This window comes from Arachis hypogaea, chromosome 20, assembly GCF_003086295.3.
Source record: "Arachis hypogaea cultivar Tifrunner chromosome 20, arahy.Tifrunner.gnm2.J5K5, whole genome shotgun sequence".
Lineage (NCBI taxonomy): Eukaryota > Viridiplantae > Streptophyta > Magnoliopsida > Fabales > Fabaceae > Arachis > Arachis hypogaea.
In genome coordinates this window covers 8,165,122-8,190,456 of record NC_092055.1, presented here as the reverse complement: position 1 = coordinate 8,190,456, position 25,335 = coordinate 8,165,122, and the positions used below count along the sequence as shown (strand labels likewise).

Below are 25,335 nucleotides of genomic sequence, written 5' to 3'. Positions count from 1 at the left end.
ATATCGGCTTTCATTATGCCCCTGATCAGAGCTGATGCTGCAACATCGATTAAGGTACTGCAGAATGCCACAGAGGCACACTTCGAGTTCAGACCGACGTATAGGAGGGTTTGGATGGCCAAATAGAAGGCTGTGGCACAAATTTATGAAGACTGGGATGATTTATATAATGAGTTGCCACGATGGGTATTGGGCTTGCAGATCACTTTGCCGGGCAGTGTAGCTGTGCTAAGGACGAGTCCTGTTCCAGTGGGTGGGCAGTTGGATGATTCTACAGCTTTTTTCCATCGCTTGTTTTGGGCATTCCCACCATGTGTTGAGGCAAATAGTTCGCATGACTAAATGGAGATTACCTCGAGGCCAACGGCCAATGAAAAACATCATATTCGTCCGGCCGGAATCCAGGGAACCTCCAAAAGATCCACGACTGGACGAGCTGCAGTGGACCAGCCAACTTGATGACATTTCTGTTCGCCACATGGCACATGCACCTATATAGCCATGACAACGCAGCGGAACCCCAACTGTACTGACCCATGTCCTCCAACCTAGCCACATACGGCAGCCATCGGATGTGGAGGCGGGTACCTGACTTGTCCCCAAATAGCTGTGTCGATAGGAGCATCATGATGTACGCACGGGCATACCTCCTAACCATCTTGTCATCTGCCCCCTGTGGAAGATCACTAAACGTCTCCTCAAACCATGTGCACTTCACTGTGAACTTGTCGATGCAGTTCGCAGGAGGCAACACCACGAGCAGCTCCTCAAACCACACCCATGGTGGTCGGTCGCCCTCTATAAACCGCGGAAAGTCTGTCAGGCAGCTGCTAACATACTGACCGTCGATCGGGAGACCAAGGTGGTAGGCTACATCCTGTAGGGTTATGGTGCACTCCCCAAACGGCATGTGGAATGTATGCGTCTCAGGCCGCCATCTCTCTACGAAGGCGCTGACCAACGGCTCGTCCAACCTAAACCAACTCTCGTTCAATCTTGCAAGATGGTACAGACCAGTCATCTGTAAGTAAGGAACGATCCTATCATCCAACCTCATACCATGCTGCCGTCTCATGCTGTTGATGCAACAATGGGGCTGCATAATAATAGAACATAACTTCTCACATTCGTCATAGCAAAAATCTCTCAATGAATTCCAACCAATCCCTTATAGATAGACACGCTAACCGCTACATTACTCACGATCTAATTTTTTGTATTAACAAAACAGTTACTAATATGACATAAAAACATATTCTTTTTACCAACAATCATCAAAAACAGCAGTTAACACTGTTCATTACTCTACACCATACCCTATTCTAAAGTTAATGACTCACTAAGACTGACATGAACTGAATTCAAATATCTGTTTCTGGATTTATTTTAAAAACCCCATACTAACAGTTCTAACTGACGACTAATTTATTTTAAAAAAGTTTAAATATTAAAATAACACTAACCTCGAGGTGGACGGCTCTAGCGATATGCACGACTCCATCAAGTCGATACAGACGATTCGGGTCATCCTCCATGCATGCAGAGTCGGTCCAAACCGGGTTGCTTTCTAGAGAATCTGGAAACTGGGTGGTGGGGTTGGGAGTGGGATATGAGTTTTTGAGTTCGAATCAAGTGACTTCGATTTGTTTAAATAGCGAAGAAGCACATAAATCGAATCAACTTGATTCAGATTATACTCGTTCTAATTTCATTTAAATCGAAGCAAGTGAGTTCGATTTACAAAAGCCCTAAATCGAAACAAGTGGTTTCGATTTACATGGATTTTGCTTCCGTTTGATAAATCGAATTTACTAACTTCGATTTATAGGTTTCTTAAATCAAATTGATTTGATTCGATTTGCATTCAAATTGTTCTCTAACGAAATTCGAATCATTTAAATTCGATTTACCTCGTGTTTGGCTAAATCGAATTGAGTATATAAAAATTAACATCGGGACTTTGACGTTGCAAATGTACTTGGTTAAACCAAGTCATTTGCCCCAATAAACAAGAGTAATTACCGGTGCCATGCACGTGATAAGATTGAAATTATAATTTTAAATTATTTTTTTAAAATTAATTTGAATTATAATAATTTGATTAATAAAAAAATAACATGTTATGTATTGTTTGTTTTTTTAATCTAATGTTAATTGTATTAACTCTAAAATAGTTATTAATCGATTTTAATAATCTATTTTTTTTTCAATAAATCAGACATATATACTGAATGTGATCATAAATAATATAGTAATAGTTAAATCCACCAACAAATATATTGGCTATTATCACACTACAAAACAAATCAAATATAAAGGCTATTAGAACTTAGAATCGTAGTTAGTAGCCCTTAGGTATGAAAAATAATAAACAGAAGAAGATCTATATCTGAGGTACGAATTTTCTAGATGATAAATAATTGTAACAATTCACTATTACTCCTTATATATATATATACACACACATACACTAACTATACACGGTAATAATTAACAAATATTTTCAATGGAGATATTTGCTACAATTAGGTAAAATTTATGTCATTATATTTTATTAACTTTTATGGTTAATTCAATAGAGATACTTACTCAATATATATGTTATCTACATTAATTATATGCCAATATTTTTAGAAAAGAGCTAAAAGAGGAGGTATAGGGTTTAGGAGTTAGGGTTTAGGGTTTAGGGTTTAGGGTTTAGGAAGCATACATAAATTGCTATATTTTTTATTATATTATACAACTTAAAATTATAGTATCATACTATTATTAATTCTAGATACTTGCTATAATTATATCAAATTTAATTATGACTCTAAATAAATAAAATAGATAACATTCAATATTATTTTTTTCTTTTTTACATTCAATATTTACTGTAAATATAAAAAGTAAAATAATTAATAAAAAAATATGAACAGAAAATAAAACATATTAATTAAAATTCAATTTGTTATCTAATTAATCTTGTATCCATACGATATAACTTTACGAAAATATTATGAATCACAATCTTTTTTATTCTACAAAAAAAATACTATATGTAGCCTTTAGTAGTACAAAAATAATTATAAGAATTAATTATTGTTATTGATATTAATCAAAATTAATTATTGATACCCTAATTTTTTTAAATATATTTTACCTTTTTAAAATATAATGCATGTATCGTGTATTATTATTATTATTATTATTATTATTATTATTATTATTATCCACTAATTGATATCAAATTAAATGGGTCACTATTAATGTGTGCATCAACTATATCATAATAAAATTATTGCACTTGAATGAGAATTAGAACTATATCAATTGATATAATTAGAATGATTAAAAATATCGATGATTGATAAGTAGTTTAATAACGCATTGAATATTGATTTGATATAATTATAATGAAGATATTTTTTAAATTAATATAATAATACATTATTCATGAACTAATTGTAATATAATTAGAATAAATTTATTTGAGAGAAAAAAATAATTTCTGTGTAATTTTCAAAAATTATAATAATTTTTTATTTATGTATACGTATATATTAATTTTATTAAATAATTATATATATATATATATATTACGGTAGTTTTTCTTAATATATATACATATACATAAATAAAAAATATATGAATTATATTTTGTTAAACTTCATGTTATCCGTTATTAAAAATATTTAAATTACATATATTAATTATTTTTTGTTATAATTATTTCGTTTTATATATATGATTATTTTTTATTCTATAATCGTACAATAATTTTTTATTTTTTATATCCATATATATTCCTCAATTTCGATACCATTCATACGTATATTAACAGTTTTTTTAAATACTGATGTTTTAATTTTTTTTCCTTTTTTTCACGTATCTTTCCTTTTTTTAAATATATTTTTTTAATAATTACATTACTAATCTGGAATATCAAGTGATAAAAAAAAAGGTGATACATATATCCAAGAAAGAAAATAGACTTAAAAATAAAAAATATTAAAAAAATAAAAATAATATATTCAAAAAGAATAGTCGTAATATATAAATTGAGTCAACAATTTAAATTTCTCTAAAAATAATTTAATCAAATACCAATATTAGAAATAAATTACTTAAATAATATTTAATCTATTCTAATCCTTAGACACGTATAGATTAGAGTCATTCTCATAACGACAACCAACTAAAATAACATCGTAAGTTTGAACATTTAGAATTCGTGCAAATTCAGACCATTCCTTTGTTCTTTGAAAACCTTCTGTATCCCTAATAGAATTGAATCGCAATTCCTTTTTATGGAAAAAGAGTTACGGAGGTGGCTTTGATGTGTTGGAGACCAAAATCCTGAAGTTACTATTTATATTTGAGTGTGACACCCATTAAACCCTAAAGGCCAAATAAAATAGTATCTTTAGTTTTATTCTCATTTAATTATAAATCAAAAGTAATAATGACTTATTTAATTCAGCATTTATGATAATAAATGAGACGACCATTATATAAGTCATTTAATATAAAATAGCTTAATTTACAATTATAATTAATATATATTGCCTATAAATAGATTAGAAAATAATAATTTCGTAACAAAATAATCATTTAATTTGAATTACAATTAATTGATTGATAGAAATTATAATAAATTGTATGATATTTAAATAATTAACCAAATCAATTAGTTGATATCATTAATTTATTATAATAAATTGAATTTAATGAGTTAAAAGAAATAAATTAAAAAACACCATTAAAAATATGCCACAACAGTTTTATCATTAAATGCAGAAATTTAATTTTTATATAATAGAATAGATATTTACAGATTATTATATTAAATACAGACTAAAAAAACACACTAAACAAAATAAAAGTATCAATAGTAAAATATAACCTAAAATTTACTTAAATTCAAAAAGAACCTGTGATGAATTATAATTAATCTTTATATGAGAAGTAAAAGTAAAATAAACAATTAAAAATAAAGTGAAAAAATAATTAAAAAAAAAAGAAGATAGAAAAGATAATGTGTGGAGTAGATAAAAAATGTATTACAATAGAATATTAATATAATTAATTAATACAAAAGATGAAAGAGAAAAATTAAAATACGATCTTATTAAAAAAATTTTAAAAAATTTATTTTAAAGAAGAACATATTAATCAATTTTTATAAAAATATTACAAAAAATTTAAATTATCTTTAAATAAAATAATAATATCCTTAAAAATTATTAATCAAAATAAATAAGAAAAAAATTAATATAAAACAAAATCATAAAAAAATATTAGCAAAATTAAGATAAAAAAATAAAAATAAAAAATTATAAATATTTTACCTGTACAAAAAAGAGAAGAAAAGGAATATATAAAATAATAAGATAATAAATTGAATTAATTGAGTTTATTTATTTCATTGTTTTATATATTATTTATTAAATAATTTAATATTTATCTCGATAAAATTAAATAATAAATTAGTTATAATTAATTTGATTTAATGTATTAAACAAAATTTAAAATAATGTGATATTTACTCTAATTAAATTAAATATTTGAAGTTATTATTAATGTAATTTAATGAATCAAATAAAATATTAAATGATGAAATATTTATCCTAATCAAATCAAATTACATAATTGATTAGTTATAATTAATACAATTAAACGAATCAAACACGTTAAATTGAAAAATAATTTAGTTAGTTTGTGTCTTAAGGATACATTCTAAAAATATTTATTTTTCAACAACTTTTATAAAATATTTTTCATAATATTTTTAACCTATGGTCTAAAGGCACAATTATAATAACCCATTAAAAAATACTTAATTAGTTAATACAAATAATGCATTAAATATTAATTTTATATAATTATAATAAAGATATTTTTCTAAATTAGTATAATAATACATTATTACTTAAATGCTAATTATAGTATAATTATAATAAAGATATTTTTATAAAATAAACTTAGAAGAGAAAATAGTATATTCATTTTGGCAAAAAAATAGATTCATGAGGAATGGATACCTTAATTTCATTAGATAGAAAAAAACCCAATTTTAGTATATTTAGTATATTTTTAAAAATGATATTTCTCTAAAATATTTGATTAGTATATATTTTTCTTCCTTGGGAATAAGATTATAAAATTTATATAATATAAAATTCATAACATATATCGTTTAGTAATATATGAATAAAAATACCTGATCGAAATATTTGTTAAAATTAATAAATATCTTGATAAATATCTTTAGCATTTAATGTGGTTAAAATTATAGTTATCACGTGATATATTTTATAACTCGATTATTTGTAATATATCATGAAAGATTATATTTTAATTAAAGGTGTAAAATATATCACGTAAAAGGTAAAAGAATAAAGGTTATATTTTATCAATATTATTATAATTTAAATATATTTTTTCTTAAATATTTTTTGATAAATATTTATTAGTATCACTTGATATTAATGATATAATTATTTTAGGTTAAGGATTTTAAGGGTAAAAAATCATTATAAGCCAATGCCATCTAGAATTGACGTATATAAGCCAAACTGAAAATCGTTTCAGTAATGCGCCAGATGCTATATTTATATAATTCGAACTAGTATGGTTCGAACTGCATATGATAGTAATTCGAATCTGGGCAGTTCGAATTACCAGTTGATTGTTCTTCATAAATCGAACCAGGTTGGTTCCAACTAAGAATGCACCTAATTCGAACAAGGTTAGTTCGAATTACACACAGCACGCGTTTCCAAATAATTCAAATTTGACTATTAAAAAATTAATAATTTATTAAAAAAATTTTATTAAAAAAATTATTAAAAAAATTAATAATTAAAAAATTAATAAAATATATTTTATTTCATACATTAAAAAAAGCTAACAAAATATTTAATTACGAAACTTTTTTAAAATATTTGTGATCTATCAATTCGAATTCCAGACAATACTCTTTTGTCCATTTTTAATAGCTCATGAATATTTTTTAATAAATTTTTTAATAAATTTATTTAAATTATACTACAAAAAATATTTTATCCTATACAAAATAATTTAAAAAGAATGGCTTAAAAATGTTAGGAGTACTATAAAAATTTGTAATATTCTAATAACTTAGGTAAATACATGCATGTACTCAAATTTTAAATAAAATACTCTACATAATTAATAATAATTTAGAAATGAAAGAAAATATTTTATTCCATACAAAACAATTAAAAAATATATTTTGTGAGAATAAAATATATTTCATAACATCTTTTAAGCCATTTTTTTTTAAAATGGCTTAAAATGACTTAAAAGATGTTATGAAATATTTTGTATTAGAATAAAATATATCTTTTAAGCCATTTTCATAATATCTTTTAAGCCATTTTTTAAAAAAATGGCTTAAAAATGGCTTAAAAAATGGCATAAAATTATTTTGTATTAGAATAAAATATATTTTTTAAAAAAATAGCTTAAAAGATGTTATGAAATATATTTTATTCTCCTAACATCTTTTAAGCCATTTTTTTAAAAAAATGGCTTAAAAGATGTTATGAAATATTTTGTATTAGAATAAAATATATCTTTTAAGCCATTTTCATAACATCTTTTAAAAAAAAATGGCTTAAAATATGTTATGAAATATATTTTATTCTCACAAAATATATTTTTTTATTGTTTTGTATGGAATAAAATATTTTCTTTCATTTCTAAATTATTATTGATTATGTAGAGTATTTTATTTAAAATTTGAGTACATGCATGTATTTACCTAAGTTATTAGAACATTACAAATTTTTATAGTACTCCTAACATTTTTAAGCCATTCTTTTTAAATTATTTTGCATGGGATAAAATATTTTTTGTAGTATAATTTAAATAAATTTATTAAAAAATTTATTAAAAAATATTCATGAGCTATTAAAAATGGACAAAACAATATTGTCTGGAATTCGAATTGATAGATCACAAATATTTTAAAGAAGTCTCGTAATTAAATATTTTGTTAGTTTTTTTTTAATGTATGAAATAAAATATATATTTTTTTAATTTTTTAATTATTAATTTTTTTAATAAATTTTTTAATAAAATTTTTTTAATAAATTATTAATTTTTTAATAGTCAAATTTGAATTACTTGGAAACGCGTGCTGTGTGTAATTCGAACTAACCTTGTTCGAATTAGGTGCATTCTTAGTTCGAACCAACCTGGTTCGATTTATGAAGAACAATCAACTGGTAATTCGAACTGCCCAGGTTCGAATTACTATCATATGCAGTTCGAACCACACTGGTTCAAATTATATAAATATAGTATCTGGCGCATTATTGAAACGATTTTCAATTTGGCTTATATACGTCAATTCTAAATGGCATTGACTTATAATGATTTTTTACCCAGATTTTAATATATTTCATTCAAAAGGTTATTAGTTTTTTTATATTAATCGGTTTTAGTAATCTACATTTTCAATAAATCAGACATAATATTATTATTATTATAAATAAAATGATTAAAAGTATTTTTAATTGATAATTAATAAATAGTTTAAAAATACATTAAATATTGATCTGATATGATTATAATCAATACAATTTCTTAAATTAGTATAATTATGTATCATTCATTAAATACTAATTATAATATAATTATATTAATTAAGGATATTTTTTAAAATAAATTTAAAAAAAATAGTACAATCATTTTGGAGGAAAAATAGATTCACGAAAAAGTGACATCTCACCATCATAAGTTAGGAGAAAATCCAATTTTAATATATTAAATAGATAAGATTAAGTTTAGAGAATATTATAAAAATATTAAATGAGAATATTATCAAAGAGTAATAACCCGTGTTCACATAACATTATATTATCACAGAAAAAATTATTAGATAGCTGTTGAAACTATTAACATGGGTTATTATTCTTGCCACGGGTAATTACTCTAAATTATATCATGTACTGATTATTACTTAATTAATATACTTAAAGTTAATTATTTTCAATCTTATCAAATAAATTATAATCCGTGTAATCCGTATAATTTATTTGATAATTTAATTCGTATAATTACTAAAAAAATAATAACTTAATTCATAACTCCTGATTCAATTTTATCAAGAATAAATAATATGAATTTTTATGATAATTTTTCAATCTTATCTAATTATTTAACCTAGTTATTTACCCCTCTCTCAAAAAATTTAAAATAAGAAAATTTAAATATATTACCGAATTTGTCACGAATTTAGTAAAATTGAACTTAAACAGAGGGAATCCAATCTCATTATGTGCTCCACTTCGAAGATTTTCGAGTAGACGTAAAAGGCATGGAGAGGATGGAACTTGAACTTGGCCTACAAAGTTCCGTGAAAATAATTCCTTAATAAAAAATCGAGCTTCTCCCAAAAAAGCTAACTTTAACCACATTCCATTAGGAGGTTGGTCATAATAGGTGAGTAGATCCAACCATCATTCGATAAAGTAGAGATTATTGTCCCTTCTTTGAAGGCTTACATCCATGTAGTTGGAACCCGAATCAATGAAGACAACTCGATGAGGTATTTCATGGATGTGATGCATTGTAAACGATTGTGACAAAAAACAATCGAACTGGAATATTAGACGATAAGAATAACTTAGAGTAACAACAATTAATAAATTATCAAAAGAATAATATAATAGAATGAGTATATAAAAAATATTATAAAAAATTATAAATTGTACCTTAAAAGGATTAACTTCAATAAAAAAACGAAGAATACATTCTTATTCTATGAAGTAGTAAAAAAATATATATATAAAATTATGAGTTGATTCTCAAATTTAGATTCATATACCACAGAAAAACACTATATATAGACTTTACTAAAACAAAAATAAATATGTAAATTACTTATTATTGAGGTAATTTTTTATTATATACAATAATTACACATTAAATATTGATTTGATATAATTATAATGAAGATATGTTTTTAAATTAGTATAATTATATATTATTTATTAAATATTAACTATAATATATTATAATAAAAATATTTTTATAAAATAATTTAAAATAGAAAAAATTGTATTTATTTTAGAGGGAAAATGGAGTCACGAGCGATCGACACGTTACTTATATTAACTGGGGAAAAATCCAGTTTTAATATATTAAGTAGATATGAAATGAAAGTGAGACCCAAAATTATTGTCCTTTTTCCCCATGAGTGGCAGTAATGTCACTGGCTGCTCAGCTCGGCGCCCAATTTTACTATTTCAACCCTGACACGGTCTTCGTTTCCTTCCCTCCATTTCTTTGTTGGTCTTCAAGATCTCCCACTGCTCCTCAATGTGTCCTCAATGTGTCGGTGATCTAAATCATAAACCCCAACCCCAATCCCAGCCCTCTTTCTCACTCCGCCTCCAATGTCTTCCATTCGAATCGACGCATCGAAGCAGCACTACACCACCACCTTCCTCGTGGTCGGTTACGCACTCTGCTCCAGTCTCCTCGCCATCATCAACAAGTACGCCATCACCCAATTCAACTACCCCGGCCTCTTAACCGCACTCCAGTACCTCACTTCCGCCCTCGGCGTCTATCTTCTCGGCAAATTAGGGTTCCTCCACCACGACCCCTTCACTCTTGACACCGCCAAGCGCTTCTTCCCCGCTGCACTCGTCTTCTTCCTCGCCATCTTCACCAACACCAACCTCCTCCGCCACGCCAATGTCGACACCTTCATCGTCTTCCGATCTCTCACCCCTCTCCTCGTCGCCCTTGCCGACACCGTCTTCCGCCACCAGCCTTGCCCCTCCAAGCTCACATTTTTCTCCCTCGTCGTTATCCTTGCCGGCGCCGTCGGGTATGTCTCCACTGATTCCGCTTTCACCCTCACTGCTTATTCTTGGGCTTTTGCTTATCTTGTCACAATCACCACTGAGATGGTTTACATCAAGCACATGGTCATGAATCTAGGGTTGAACACTTGGGGTTTTGTTTTGTACAACAATTTGTTGTCTCTCATGATAGCGCCCTTGTTCTGGTTCCTTACCGGTGAGAATCTTGAGGTTTTCGATGCTCTGAGATCCGGTTCCGGGAGCTTGTTTGATCCCAGTGCTCTTGCTGCTGTTGGGCTATCCTGTGTGTTTGGATTGGCGATTAGTTTCTTTGGCTTTGCGGCAAGGAAGGCCGTTTCCGCCACGGCGTTTACTGTCACTGGCGTTGTGAACAAGTTTCTCACTGTGGCTATCAATGTGCTCATTTGGGACAAGCACGCCAGCCCCTTCGGATTGCTTTGTTTGCTATTCACCATTGTTGGTGGGGTTCTTTATCAGCAGTCAGTTACAGGGCCTGCCCCGGTGCAGCGTGATACAATGGTGGATGTTGAGAAGAATACTGGTGATTATGATGATGATGGTCATGATTTGGAAGCCGAGAGACTATTAAAGGGTAAACTTGCTTCATGAGTAATGTTTTGTTTGTAGCATTTCAGTGATTTGGTGATTATGGTGTATTATTATTGCTGTATTGTCTCAACAGCCTTGACAAATATTTTTATGGAATGAGGTATCTTTCTCAGAAGGTTATGAAATTGTGGTGTTGCTTATTGCTTCTTTCTTTGCAAGGCTTTGATTTTATTGTTCTGGGTTTTCCAGTATGTGTTTGCTTTTGATTAATCATCAGATCAGTGTTCTTATGACAGAACTATTCCTCTGTCTTTAGTATTATTTTAGGAACCGCGTTCATGATGGATTACTTGTAGCTTGGTTACTTTGGCAAGTGCTTTAAAATTGAGCCATCTCTTTACGATTCTTAAGTGAATCTTCAGGGGCATTGCGAAACCAAAATGCTTCTGAGCATTATGAACTGATACCAACCAAGGTTTTAGTGCTCCTCATGTAGTTCCAGTCACAGCTCTGTCTTTTGTTAGGATAGTCCTCTACATATGTACTACAAACTGGTACCATTCTTGAGTTGAAAAGTTTGCATCCATAGCCCTTCATGATTAATAATGCTGCATTGTGAACTCATTTTTATACCATTCTTTGATGGTATATAGAGTTTAATATATCTGAATACTGGGGACCTGATTTAGATTGAATTCAACAGTTATTAGTGTCCTAAAACCACCGATGAAATTATTCTTATTGTCAGGAAGTCAAATACTTGGAAGCAGAGAAGGTTCTGCACTGTTTTGATTTTGAGTTCTTTGGTTTAACCGAAGAGCGTCATGTTTTCCAAAACTTCTAGAGGTCATTGTAACCAAATGCTGGACATGTGCATTATTTGCTCTTGCTAAGTCACTCCCCTAAAATAGCCCTGAACGGTTATTTTACCTTCTTTGTGATATTTACCAATGGAGTATGGATGTCTGCAATCAATTATAGATCCTAACTCTCTAACAGTGGGTTTTTTCCCCAGAAGCCTACCAAATTTAACTTTACCGACAGATGTTTTTATTTCTTGAAAGGGATTTCCCTGAATGCCTTAGGAATTCGCTTAAATATCTTGTGAACTTGTGAAGAAGGATGTGGTGGTGGTGGGAACACCTTCTGTTGAAATGTTACCCAAAATTGTTATGATGTTTGATGAAAAAGATAGAATCTGTTTGCTCTATCTGTGTACTGGTGTGATGCGGAAATGCTACCATGAGGTCCTTACAAAATGTAAGGGTTTTGTTAAACGATCAAGGGTGCGGCTTCAAGTTATTTCAACACTGCTATCTATTATTATTCATATTTAGTGCAGGGCAAGATTGTATCTGTCTTGGCACTTCAAAATGCTGAAGATGGAGATAACTTCTTCATATTGTTCTATAATGACAATTAAGTCAGTTATCATTATCGTAATCATTCTCTCTCAGATAGAAATAGCAATTTTTGTTTTTCCCTTCTAACTTCATGCCTCGGTTGATGCACTTGTAGCTGAACTGAATGTTAAGGATAGTACGACGAGAGAACAAGAAGATCTTGAAGTTGTGCGATCGAAAACTTAGACTACTGTTAAGGACACATGTTTACAATGGCTACAGAACTTGGTTAGAACTTAGAAGTTAGAAGGATGAAGATATCAAAGGAAAAGGATAGTTGGGAGAATGAAGACATCTGATGAGTTTCAGTCTCCCTTATTTATTGGTTTAAAACAAGTGTTATAATCGCGTCATGCACGGAGATTATTTTATAATCAATATTATTATATACTTTAGAATAAAAGTATACATAGATTAATTAATTTGTTCAACAAAAAAGAAACATTAATATATTCACAAAATAAATTTGGACAACGTTTAACAATTCAAATAATCATAATAGTTGTGATTATATCATAGTAATATGACTTGATAAAGATAAACTGTCAGCTTTTTAGCAATATAACATGTTAGTTTTATGAAGGGTTAAGTAGGATTTTGGTTTTTAAGATATAGACAGAAAATATTTTGTCTCTAACTTTTTTTTTTCCATACAAAATTGTCTTAAAATTTAACTTAGTTTTAAAATCGTTCTTACGTTAGAAACTAAAATTGTACGAATATGGCGGCGGAAGTGGAGACAGAGATAGATCGTTGACAATTTTTTCTTTTTCTTTTCTTTTTTCTTTTTCATTTGCATGAGCAGAAACACTCTCTTTCTTTTATTTATTTATTTTTTTATTTTATATTTTTTTGTTATGAATAATTTGGTATAAAATTTTAATATTTAAGTAAAAATAAAATTTTAAAACTTGGTTTTAAACCTTAGGAACGATTTTATATAAAAAAAATTAGAAACAAATCTTAGAGACCAAAATCGCAGTTACTTCTATGAACTACCTCTATGTTCTCACTCATTGGAATAACCGGTGCGATTTATGTAGAATAATTAAATGATATATATGATCATATTTTTGCAACAATATGTTAATAATTTAAATCAATAAAAAAATTCAATTAATGATCACCAAAATTGAGGATTTTTTTTTCTAAAATAAAATAAAAAAATTAGTATTTCCTCAAACACGATTTGTAGACTTTAATTTTTCAAATATAATTTTCTTTTGGCATTTGGACAAGTTTGCCGGATCCCGGTAAACTCTATAAACATGAGCAAGTTTGCCTTAACCCAAGATTGAAAAAACAAAAACTCAACAAGATTGAAAAAATGAAAAACTGAAAAACAGAAGAAGAGCCAGAAGCCCAGAACTAACCGCAAGAGAAGTAGAGAACAGAAGGCCAGAGCCAGACGACCTCTCTTTGGTGACGGTGATGACAACAAGCCGACGACCTGCGACGGTGAGGAGACGACCCGCGACAGTGGCGCTTGCTCCGGCGTCTGTTTCGATTGACGGCGGCAGTTGTCTTCCGTCGGCAGAAGCTCGAGCCTTGAAAAGCTTAGGGTTGGGAATGATAGTGTTCTTCGAAGAGATTTCAGATTAGGGATTTAGGGTAAAGTGGCTCAGTGGTTGCAACAACACGCGTTTTTCAGCCTTCTCTCTTTTTTTTTTTTAAAGCCAAATGACGCCGTTTCATTAGCTGGGGGAGAACCGGTGCCTACTGAAATCCGGCCGGTTCACTCGGTTTGTCGGTTAACTACCGGTTCAGTCGATTTTTTACAAAAAAGTTTTGTAAGTGGACCGAAACGGTTAGGTGACCAATTTCCGATTAACCCAGTTAAACTGGTCGGTCTAATCCGGTTTTCAGAACATTGCTCGTGTCTAGCACAAGGTAAACACATGAAAACATATGCATTTTTTTTAAATAAAAAGGTTTTTTAAATGAAAGTACATATAGTAATTACTACTATAAATATTTTACAAAGATATAATTAAATTCAAAGAGTAATTGTTTTTAATGTTAAAATGATTAAAAATAATTAATAATCATTTTACCTACCTTTAAAATAGAACATTTATTTATTGGTAGCAATACATAGAGTTTAAAATTAAATTAAAATATTTACGATATAATTTTATCTTTTTAAATATTTCTATGTAAATAATATAAGTAGTTAAATTTATAGACAATATTCTTATGTTAAAACCGATATGAACAAATAAAATTTAATATAAAATAAATTTTGTTCTTGGAACTTTTTTTTTGTCATGACAAAATAGACTATTATAAAAAATTGTCTTTGTTAAAAATTACCATAAAAATGTTTCATTTGTTAATATTATATTCATTCTTAAAATCAAAATAATATGACGAACATACTTACCTATTAAAAGTTTACATTATCTAAATTTAGAGTCTTGTATCATTACAAAAACTATTAGATAAATCAATATTCTTTTATAACATCACTGAAGTATCATTTATAAGTATTTATTTTTGTTAAGCCAAACCATAACAACTTATATTATTCAATAATTCTGAATCAAAAAAAATCTAATTAACTCTCTATATTTTATTTATCCATATAAATTGAATATAAACTAAAATATATTCAATAATTTAACCATATGTATCAGGAGAATCAATAATAGTTATATATGTCATTCTACTAAAGATTATATTTAGACAAATCAATATTTTATTATATCTACTATAATACTGATTGGTCCTCCCAAAAATAACAATATCAGTTAAGTAGGTCTTTAATTATTTGTGTTGTTAAATAAGTAGGCTCTGCATAAAAAATTTTTGTTGGGATCAATTTATCCCACTAAAATACAACATTTTAAACCACTATGAAACAACGTCATTTTATGTATTTCAGCGGAAAATTATTTATCTGTTATTGTCATGTGATATCGTCACGATTACCATACTTAGTGGCCACATAGGATCTCAGTTAGTAATCAATAGTTCTGACTAGTAAAGAGATTTACTGTCTTATGAAAGTACAATTTAAGAATTTCGATCATAATAAAATTTGAAAGGAATTTAATGTAAAATGTTTTAAGAATCTATTTTATTATATATTCATAAATTAATTTCAATTTTTATCAAAAGCTCCCAATTTAAAAAACTATGATTGTGTCTAGAATGAGAACAAAAAATTGTTTTAAGGTATAAAAAAAATATTTTTTTATATCCGAATGTCATAAAAATAATAAATAATTTATTAATTTGTTAATCTCATGAGTTTGTTTTGATTATAGAATTAAATAATATTTTTCTGTGATTTGATTGTTTTATGTTTTAAGTCCTATTATTCTTAATTGATCCGGTCTACTAATAACAATTGAATGATATGATTTTAAAATTAACATCAATTTAACTTCTATTTATATTCAATAATTTAAATATTATCTAATTTAATTTATACAAAAAAATAATTTTAATTGAGTCTTATTTTTTTATTGGCAGTCAAATGTTAAGTCTTTGTGTTAATTTGAACTTCTCTTTTCTTTTCTTTTCTTTTTTTATTCATTTTATATTTAAATAGGTTGGTATCTAACTATCTAATCAAAAGAAGAATAAATAAGGTATATAGTCATTCTAACATTATTTGTAACTATGCGTCATTATGTCTTAAATCTGTGGTGGAATATCTTGGCTCGGCATTTAAACTTTTTTTTATGAGCCAATTTATTCTTTTATTGTTAAAGTTAAATTGAAATATTTATGATTTTATCTTTTCAAATGCTTTTATGTAAATAACATAATTGGTTGCATTTGTAGACAATATTATTATGTTAAAACCCGAAATGAGCAAATACAATCTAATATGAGATAAATTTTGTTCTTGAAATTTTTTTATTGTTATGGTAAATATACTATTAAAGAAAATTGTCTTTATTAAAATCTACCGTTAAAATGTTTCTTTTGTTAGTACTATATTTATCATTGGAATTAAAATAATATAACGAACATACTTACCTATTAAAACTTTACATTTTTCAAATTTATAACCTTGTGCCATTACAAAGGCTATTGGATAAGTCAATATTCCTTGACAACATTATTAAAATATCATCTTTAGGTATTTGTTTTTGTTAAGATAAACCATAACAACTTATATTATTCAATAATTCTGAATCAAAAAAATCTAGTTAACTCTATATATTTTATTCACCTATATAAATTGAATATGAACTAAGATATATTAAATAATTCAACCATATGCATACAAAAAATTAATAAAAAAAAATTAATAATAGTCATATATATGTTATTCTACCAAAGATTATATTTAGACAAATCAATACTATAATACTAATTGGTCCTCCTAAAAATAACAATATTAGTTAAGTAGATCTTTAATTATTTGTGTTGTTAAATAAGTAGGTTATATATAGAAGTCTTTTGTTGGGATCTATTTGTCCCACTAAAATACAATATTTTAAACCACTACGAAATAATGTCATTTTGTGTCACTTCGAGAAAAATGTTGAGTATTGTCAGATTTACTATTGGACATTAGCATCGAGTTTACCGTCGAATATATACCGGCGGATTTGGCAACTAAATCGTCGAAGAAATAAAAATACAGTCAAATTCTACTTTTCGACGGTAAATTTTCTGGTAATATTTGGAGGAAAAAAAGAGTAATTGGCACGTGCATTACGGTCAGATATACATGCGAATAAATCCGAAGGTAACTTGGATTAGTGAAACGTTACATTTTGGAGCACCGTATCCGACGGTAATTGTTCTTTAAATTCGAACTGCGAGCCATCTTCCCCCTCATTTCGACTCTCTCTCTCTCTCTCTCTCTCTCTCTCTCTCTCTCTCTCTCTCTCTCTCTCTCTCTCTCTCTCTCTCTCTCTCTCTCTCCCCTTTGCCAGCCGCCCAGCCGTCGTCGTAGCGTCGGCTACCACTAGCATATTGTTGATGTTTCGGTGACCACCGCCAACCACCTCCAGCCACCCATCTCCCTTCTCCAGTAACATGATTATTTTTTAATTAATTTTTCTTTTTGTTTTAGTTAAATTTAGGTTTTATTTGTTAATTAGTATTATGATTTAGGTTTTTGAGTTGATTAACGTTTTAGGTATTATAATTTATGTTTTTGAAATTTGTTTAAACGATTGAGTGAAAGTTGATTAAAGATTATAAATGGATTAGTAGCTCTACTAGTAAATTTTATTAGTAACAATGCTTGAAGTCTCTTGGTGGGTGGATTAGGATTTGAACCCTTGTTTGTTGCCTTTATGATTGAAAAAATTAATAACTTAATGACAATTAAAGATAACAAACCAATAATGAGTAAATTGTTTGATATTTGAAAATTTGTGTAGGGTTGAGAGATATTTGGTTTGGAAGGAACCTTGAAGGATGAAAAAATTCGAATTTCAAAGGAGCTTCTGTCGAAATTTTTATAAGATTTTGAATGAAATTGAAAAATAAGAATGATGGAAATTGTTGTTGCAAATTTTATAAGATTTTAATTTGATTAATTCTAAGTAAAAATTTTAATTTTAGTGGTTGTAAATTTGAATTAATTTGTATGTTCTTTGCGGACATGACGATAGGTAGAGGAGTTACGAATCGGCTGTATGGTCGTGGTAGAGGGAGGGTGTCTATTGACTATTGGTATCTCTGGGACTTCTCGGTCATTGCCCTCTACTCCTACTACTCCTGTGATGTCACAGGCAATGGGTGCATAGGATCAGTCGTTCATCATGGTCTTTAACTTCAACTACGTGGGTCCTTCTGCTGTACCACCCTCACAACTATGAAGTCATCTGGTCGCTTCACCAGAATGGACTCCTCCACCACCTCCGTCCGCTCAGCAGTCCACTATTTTAATGATAACGACGCCTCCAGCGACAAACACTGTGGTGCCAGAATCCTCTCATGGATCCTAGCTAGATGGCCCTCCACCAGCTCCCATCGTACAGATGACGATTTGACCTGATGGTTTGACAACATGAGTACTATTTTAAGTCTTTTATATGCATACTATTTTAGTTAGTTAGTTTAATTTAGTTAAACTTAATTTTCTAGTTTTAGTGAATTTAGCTTGTTAAGATAGGTTAGTGGATTTAGGTTGTTAAGATATCTAGTTTTATATGTATACTACTTCATTGTTGATGAATGTTGCAGCTTAAGTCATATAATTTCATATCGGATTGTTTGTGAATTGTTTAGGGCCTGCTGTTGATGAATAAAGTTTGTGGCGCATTCTATTTATAGATAAAACTCTGTCAAAATTTTTAAAAAATCTAAACACAATTGAAGTTTATAGATTGTTTCAAATAATTTTTGAATAAACTACTAATCTTGAGTTTTTCATTGATAAGTTTTGCACCAAATAACAATGTATTTATACAAAAGTGTACTAATGTCATCAAACTGATGTACGACCATGTGTGGCCAAGCTACACAAAGATCCCTACTAAGACTAGAAAGCGATGTTTCCAGAAGTGGGCAGTAAAAACTCTATATATTCAAACCTTACTTAATTTATATCTTCTGTTTTGTTTAATTATGAATTTAATTTCGATTAACTAGTCCTAAATATTCTTTTTGCAAGAGAAATTTATATGGGACAAGATGCACGATGTCATGATTTGGAAGATCTTCGACCATCAGATAGTTAGGCGGCTGTAGCAGATGCTGGAGGACGTACGTGAACGGCGTGGCCACCTCACTATTTGGCTCTGCTCGAATCTTAAAAAGGCACTATACGTCCATTGGGAGACCGATGAGGGGTTTAAGCGTCGTCATCTCACGAACAGAAATAACAGAACATCGGCCAGGTCGTCGAAGTATACTGGTAGGTCAGCGACTTTTATGAAGACAAAGTCAAGGCTGGTATGTAACTTATTTTAATTTGTTATTAATTTTGTTTTGTTTTTCAAATATTATGTCATTATAACTTGATTTAACATGTTTCAAACTGTGTAGTCTAAGTCGTTGAGTCATGATGTGACAATGACAGAGACCTTTAAGTATACCCACACCATGAAGAAGAACAAAGAAAGATTTATTGATCAGCAGGCTGCAGATCATTATGTGAATAAACATCATAGAGTATAAAGTTTAATTTTCAATTAACTGCAATTCTAATAATAACATGTGTTACACAGGAGTCTTGCACACAGAGATTGGCACAGGCCGCAACCCAGTAATCTCAGCAAACTGGAGACGACGTCAACAACTCTGGCACAGCTGAAGTCGATCCTAACACGGTTTGGTGTGACACTGCATCTGATCCATACAAGAACTGCATCTACGGGTTGGGATCATTCTTCGTTGACAATCTCCGCACCTCCGCACTGAGACATTTATCTACATCTACCACCAGTCGGTCCGTTGATCCCGAGGATGGCGTCGATTTGAGGGAGCAGGTGCTGGAGCTCACCCGGAGCTTTCACCAACAGGTTGAGTAGCTGCAGCAGTCTGAGGAGAAGTATCAGGAGATTCTCACATGCATATCAAACAAATTTTCTCAGGCTGGAGTGGAGATGAGAGTTGGAGCAACTTCTGCGGATGAAGTAACAAACGGCGGTGTACCAAGAACAGATGCGGGCCAGTTACAACAACGCTGCTAGTGGCAGCGACACTGTTACTGGGGCATTGACTTCACCGCATAGTCAACCGTCTTAGCAGGACCAGGGGGATGATGACGATGACTATCAGGATCTTTAGATATTGGAGTTTTGTCGTAGATTGTTTCATTGTATATTTTACCATTTTGGTTGTTTATTTTTTTTGTATACTTGATATTTAATTTTTTATATTTGGTTTCTATTATTTAGAATTTGACTACTAATTATGCTAAAAAATAAATTTACATTAAAAAAAAGAATTTGGCCACCTATTGTGTAAAGAAAAAAAATTGGATTTACTGTTAGATTTATCGGGGGCAATATTCGATAGTAAATAGGTGGGAAAAAAAATTGTGGAGCACCAAAATTACCGACAGAATTTTTTGACGATAATTACTGGCGGATTAAATAAATAATCCATCGTAGAATCCGCCAATGGCAAAGGTTATACCGTCGGATTGAATCCGACAAAAAATTTGACGGTAAACACATTATCAATGGATAATTTTCATTATTCTACCGGTAAATCCGACGGAACTTAGCGTCTTTCTTGTAGTGCGTATTTTGGTGAAAAACTATTTATTTGGTATTATCATGTGGTATCCTCATGGCTATCTCATTTGGCGCCCACATAGGATCTCTCGATTAGTATTCACTAATCAACAACTCTGACTATTAGAGAGATATGTTTTTAAGAAAATAAAATTCAAAAATCTCGATCATAATAAAATTAAAAATGACTCTGATATAAAATTTTTTAAGAATTTATTGTAGTATATATTCGTAAATTAATTTTAGTTTTCATAAAAAAAAACTTTTAATTTAGCAAATTATGATTGTGTCTGGAATGGGAATAAAAAAATTAGTTTGAAGTGTAAAAAAATTATTTTTTATGATTGTGTTTGGAATGTTATTAATTTGTTAATCTCACGAGGTTTGATTATAGAGCTAAACAAGATTTTCTTGCGATTTGATTGTTTCATATTTCAAGTCCTATTATTCTTAATTGATATGATTTACTAATAACAACTGAATGATATGATTTCAAAATTAACATCAATTTAACTCTTATTTATATTCAATAATTCAAACATTATCTAATCTAATTTGCACAAAAAAATTAATTTTAATTGAGATCCTATTTTTTTAGTGGCATTCAAATGTTAAGTCCCAATGTTAATTTAAACTTTTTTTTATTTTCTTTTATTCATTTCGTCTAAGATTGCATAATTAAAAAAAAATAGATAAGGTGTATAATCCTTCTAACATCATCTGCAACCATGCGTCATTATGCCTTAAATCTATTAGTGAAATATAACTAAAATTGAAGCTTATGTTAGCTCTTAAACTTTCTTTTGCTAGCCAATTTGTTCTTCTATTGTTAAACTTATAAATTGAAATATTTATATTATAATTTTATCTTTTTAAATGCTTCTATGTAAATAATATAAGTGATTGAATTTGTAGACAATATTAATATTATTATGTTAAAATCAATATGAACAAATACAATTCAATATGAAATAAACTTTGTTTTTGAAACTTTTTTATTGTTATATCAAAATACACTGTTATAAAAAATTGTATTTACTGAAATCTATCATAAAAATATTTTATTTATTGGTACTATATTTATTTTTGGAATCAAAATAATATAACAAATATAATTATCTATTAAAATTTTACATCATCCAAATTTATAGTCTTATGTTATTACAAAAACTATTAAATAAGTCAATATTCTTTAAAAACATCACTAAAATACTGTCCTTAGGTATTAATTTTTGTTAAGACAAATCAATATTTTATTATATCTACTATAATGCTGATTGATCCTCCCAAAAATAACAATATCAGTTAAATACGTCTTTAATTATTTATGTTATTAAATAAGTAGTCTATATATATAGAAGTCTTTTGTTGGGGTTCTATTTTTTCCATTAAAATATATTTTGAATCACTACAAAATAATGTCATTTTATGTATTTTGATGGAGAATTATTTATCTGTTATTGTCATCATGTGATATTGTTACAGCTACTACACTTAACAGTCACATAAGATATTTCAATTAGTAATTAACAACTTTAATTATTAGAGAGATCTATTCTCTTATGAAAGTAAAATTTAAAAATCTCGATAATAATAAATTTAAAAACGAACCCAATGTAAAATTTTTTAAGAATATATTTTAAAATATATTTGTAAATTAATTTTAATTTTTATCAAAAACTCTCAATTTGGCAAATTATGATTATGTCTGGAATGGGAATAAAAAAATTGGTTTGAAGTGTAAAAAATTTATTTTTTTATATTTGGATGTTATAGAAATAATAAATAATATATTAATTTGTTAATCTCATGAGTTTGATTATAGAGCTAAACAATATTTTTCTATGATTTGATTGTTTTATGTTTCAAAGTCGTACTATTTTTTATTGTTTTATGTTTCAAATCTTATTATTTTTAATTGGTCTTATTTACTAATAACAATTGATATGATTTCAAAATTAACATTAATTTAACTCCTATTTATATTCAATAATTCAAACATGATTTAATCCAATTTGTACCATAAAATTAATTTTGATTGAGCTCTATTTTTGCAGTGGCATTCAAATGTTAAGTCCTAGTGTCAATTTAAACTTCTCTTTCCTTTTCTTTTATTTATTTCGTATTCAAATGGGCTGCTGCATAATCAAAAGAAGAATAGATAAAGTACATAGGTTCAATTTGGATAACCAACTTAATTAAACTCCTTTTAATAAAATAACTTAAACAATAAATCATTCTGTTAAAAGTAACTTATAAATAAATTATTTTGTATTTAAATTTTTAACTCTAAAAGTGCTTATTTTATAGAAATGTGATGAAAAGTAGAAGTATTATGAGAGAAGTCATTTTTTTTAACTTCTCTATAAGCTCCTAAATAGCTTCTTAGAAAGTTGTAATTTGGTTTTAAAAATTGCACCAGACATTAATACTACTATTTTTCATAAGTCAAAGTTAAAAAAAGTTACTTTTAGAGTTTCTCAAACGAACGCTTAGTCTCTTTAACATCATCTTGCAACCATACGTCATTATGTCTTAAATTTATTGGTGAATATCAATAAAATAGAAGCTTAGGTCAACTTTTAAACTTTCTTTTGCTAGCCAATTTATTCTTCTATTATCTTCTAAATTTTTCAATCTTAAGGTTTTCGATCTTTGAACTTAAAAAGAAAAAAAGTTTTCTCCAATATTAATTAAAAAAAGAGTCCCGCTAGGGAGATAATGGCTTATTTGTACAATGTGTACAATGGGGTTATATGAGTTACAAAATGAACATCCCTTATACTATCTAGAATAACCATCCGAGTACTAGGGATAATAAACATCTTCCCAAAAGCTTAAACTGATTTTTGGGTTCACCAAGGATCAAACTCTTGACCTTTCGGATCTAGAGCTCTAATACCATGTCATGATACCACTCATCCCAAAAACTTCAGCTGATGAAAAAAGGTAACACTAATGGTTATATCTCTAATACTCCCTAAACCTCCGTTGTACACATTGTACAAATATTTTATTGGCTCCTCATACTTTTCCTACCATTGACCCACCAAAAGATGAATATTTATTTTACTAAATTATTAAAAAAATTACAAACTCTAAAAAGTTTAAAGTTCAATCTTTGATAAATTTTCTAAATATAAAAAAATTTAAACTTTTAAAATGAATAATTTCATGAAACAATATAAGAATACTCCTTAAACTACCAAAATATTAGAAACAACTTTATTTATCTCCTATATTTTTCAGAAATAAAAAGCTACTAACAATTTAAAAGACATAAATAAAATTAATCTCAACAATAATAAATGTAAACTCTATCTCCTATCTCCTAATCTAATCGTAATACCCACAAAAGATCATCTAATTTGTTGTGATAAGCTCAAAAATGTGGATGACCATTATGAGCGGCTGTTTTTTCCCTATGAAGAAATGAAGCCCCCAAGACAAATTGAAATTAAATAAAGTTTGAATTTGTCAATTCTTTACCTCTATAAATAGTGACGTATGAGAGTATTGACATACAGCAACAAAACAATAATAAAACAAATATTCTCTCTTTCTTATACACATGAGCACTTCTTTATTTTCTCCTTTCATATACTACTAATATAATATTAATATATTATCTTAATATAATAATATTAGTAAATATTGATAGTAGTATTTTTCTATTCATACTTTATTGTATTACTTCTTCTTTATTTATTTTACAACACGTTATCAGCACAAGACTCTGATCAAATTTTAGGAAGACTCAGGTAACAAATTTTTATTATGTCGAAACTCTCTCATCTTGAATTCAATGCTCTTGATATATCTGGAAATAATTATTTATCATGGATATTAAATGCTGAAATTCATCTGGATTCAATGGATCTTGGAGATACCATTAAGGTTGAAAATAATGCATCCCAGAAGGATAAAGCCAAAGCTATGATTTTTCTTCGTCGTCATCTTGACGAAGGATTGAAAAATGAATATCTCACATTAAAGGATCCTGCAGATCTTTGGAAAGACCTTGAAGAAACGTATAATCATCAGAAAATGGTGATACTTCCTCAAGCTCGATATGAATGGACGCACTTGCGTTTACAAGATTTTAAATCTATAAATGAATATAATTCTGCAATGTTTCGAATCACCTCACGAATGAAATTATGTGGAGAAAAGATAACTGACCATGATATGTTGGAGAAAACTTTCTCAACCTTCCATGCCTCGAATGTGCTCCTACAGCAGCAGTATCGAGAAAAAGGGTTTAAAAAATATTCCGAGCTAATTTCTTGCCTTCTTGTTATTGAACGCAACAATGAGTTGCTATTAAAAAATTATGAAGCGCGTCCAGCTGGCGCCGCCCCATTTTCTGAAGTAAAT

General features: G+C 28.5%; 2 protein-coding genes across 2 annotated transcripts; one reads left to right on the top strand and one right to left on the bottom strand.

Annotated features, from left to right (window-relative positions):
- Positions 1-349: 349 nt before the first annotated feature.
- LOC112785371 (protein MAIN-LIKE 1-like) lies at positions 350-1,535 on the bottom strand. Its single transcript, XM_025828843.1, has 2 exons — positions 1,464-1,535; positions 350-1,096 (listed from the first exon to the last, which is right to left on the bottom strand). Exons 1-2 carry the CDS (start codon positions 1,533-1,535, stop codon positions 350-352), a joined length of 819 nt encoding a protein of 272 aa, XP_025684628.1.
- An 8,727-nt stretch (positions 1,536-10,262) lies between these two features.
- LOC112782743 (GDP-fucose transporter 1) lies at positions 10,263-13,202 on the top strand. The gene is made up of 2 exons (XM_025825300.3): positions 10,263-11,439; positions 12,915-13,202. The coding sequence occupies exons 1-2, from the start codon at positions 10,413-10,415 to the stop codon at positions 12,983-12,985; spliced, it is 1,098 nt and encodes a 365-aa protein (XP_025681085.1). The 5' UTR covers positions 10,263-10,412; the 3' UTR covers positions 12,986-13,202.
- The last annotated feature ends 12,133 nt before the right edge of the window (positions 13,203-25,335 follow it).

Excerpts from the sequence above, each read along its gene's own strand:
- LOC112785371 (XM_025828843.1), bottom strand. The coding sequence starts at position 1,535 with ATGGAGGATGACCCGAATCGTCTGTATCGACTTGATGGAGTCGTGCAT. Across the intron at positions 1,097-1,463 it reads CTAGAGCCGTCCACCTCGAG|CCCCATTGTTGCATCAACAG; the intron begins GTTAGTGTTATT and ends ATTATTATGCAG.
- LOC112782743 (XM_025825300.3), top strand. The coding sequence starts at position 10,413 with ATGTCTTCCATTCGAATCGACGCATCGAAGCAGCACTACACCACCACC. Across the intron at positions 11,440-12,914 it reads AGCCGAGAGACTATTAAAGG|CTGAACTGAATGTTAAGGAT; the intron begins GTAAACTTGCTT and ends ATGCACTTGTAG.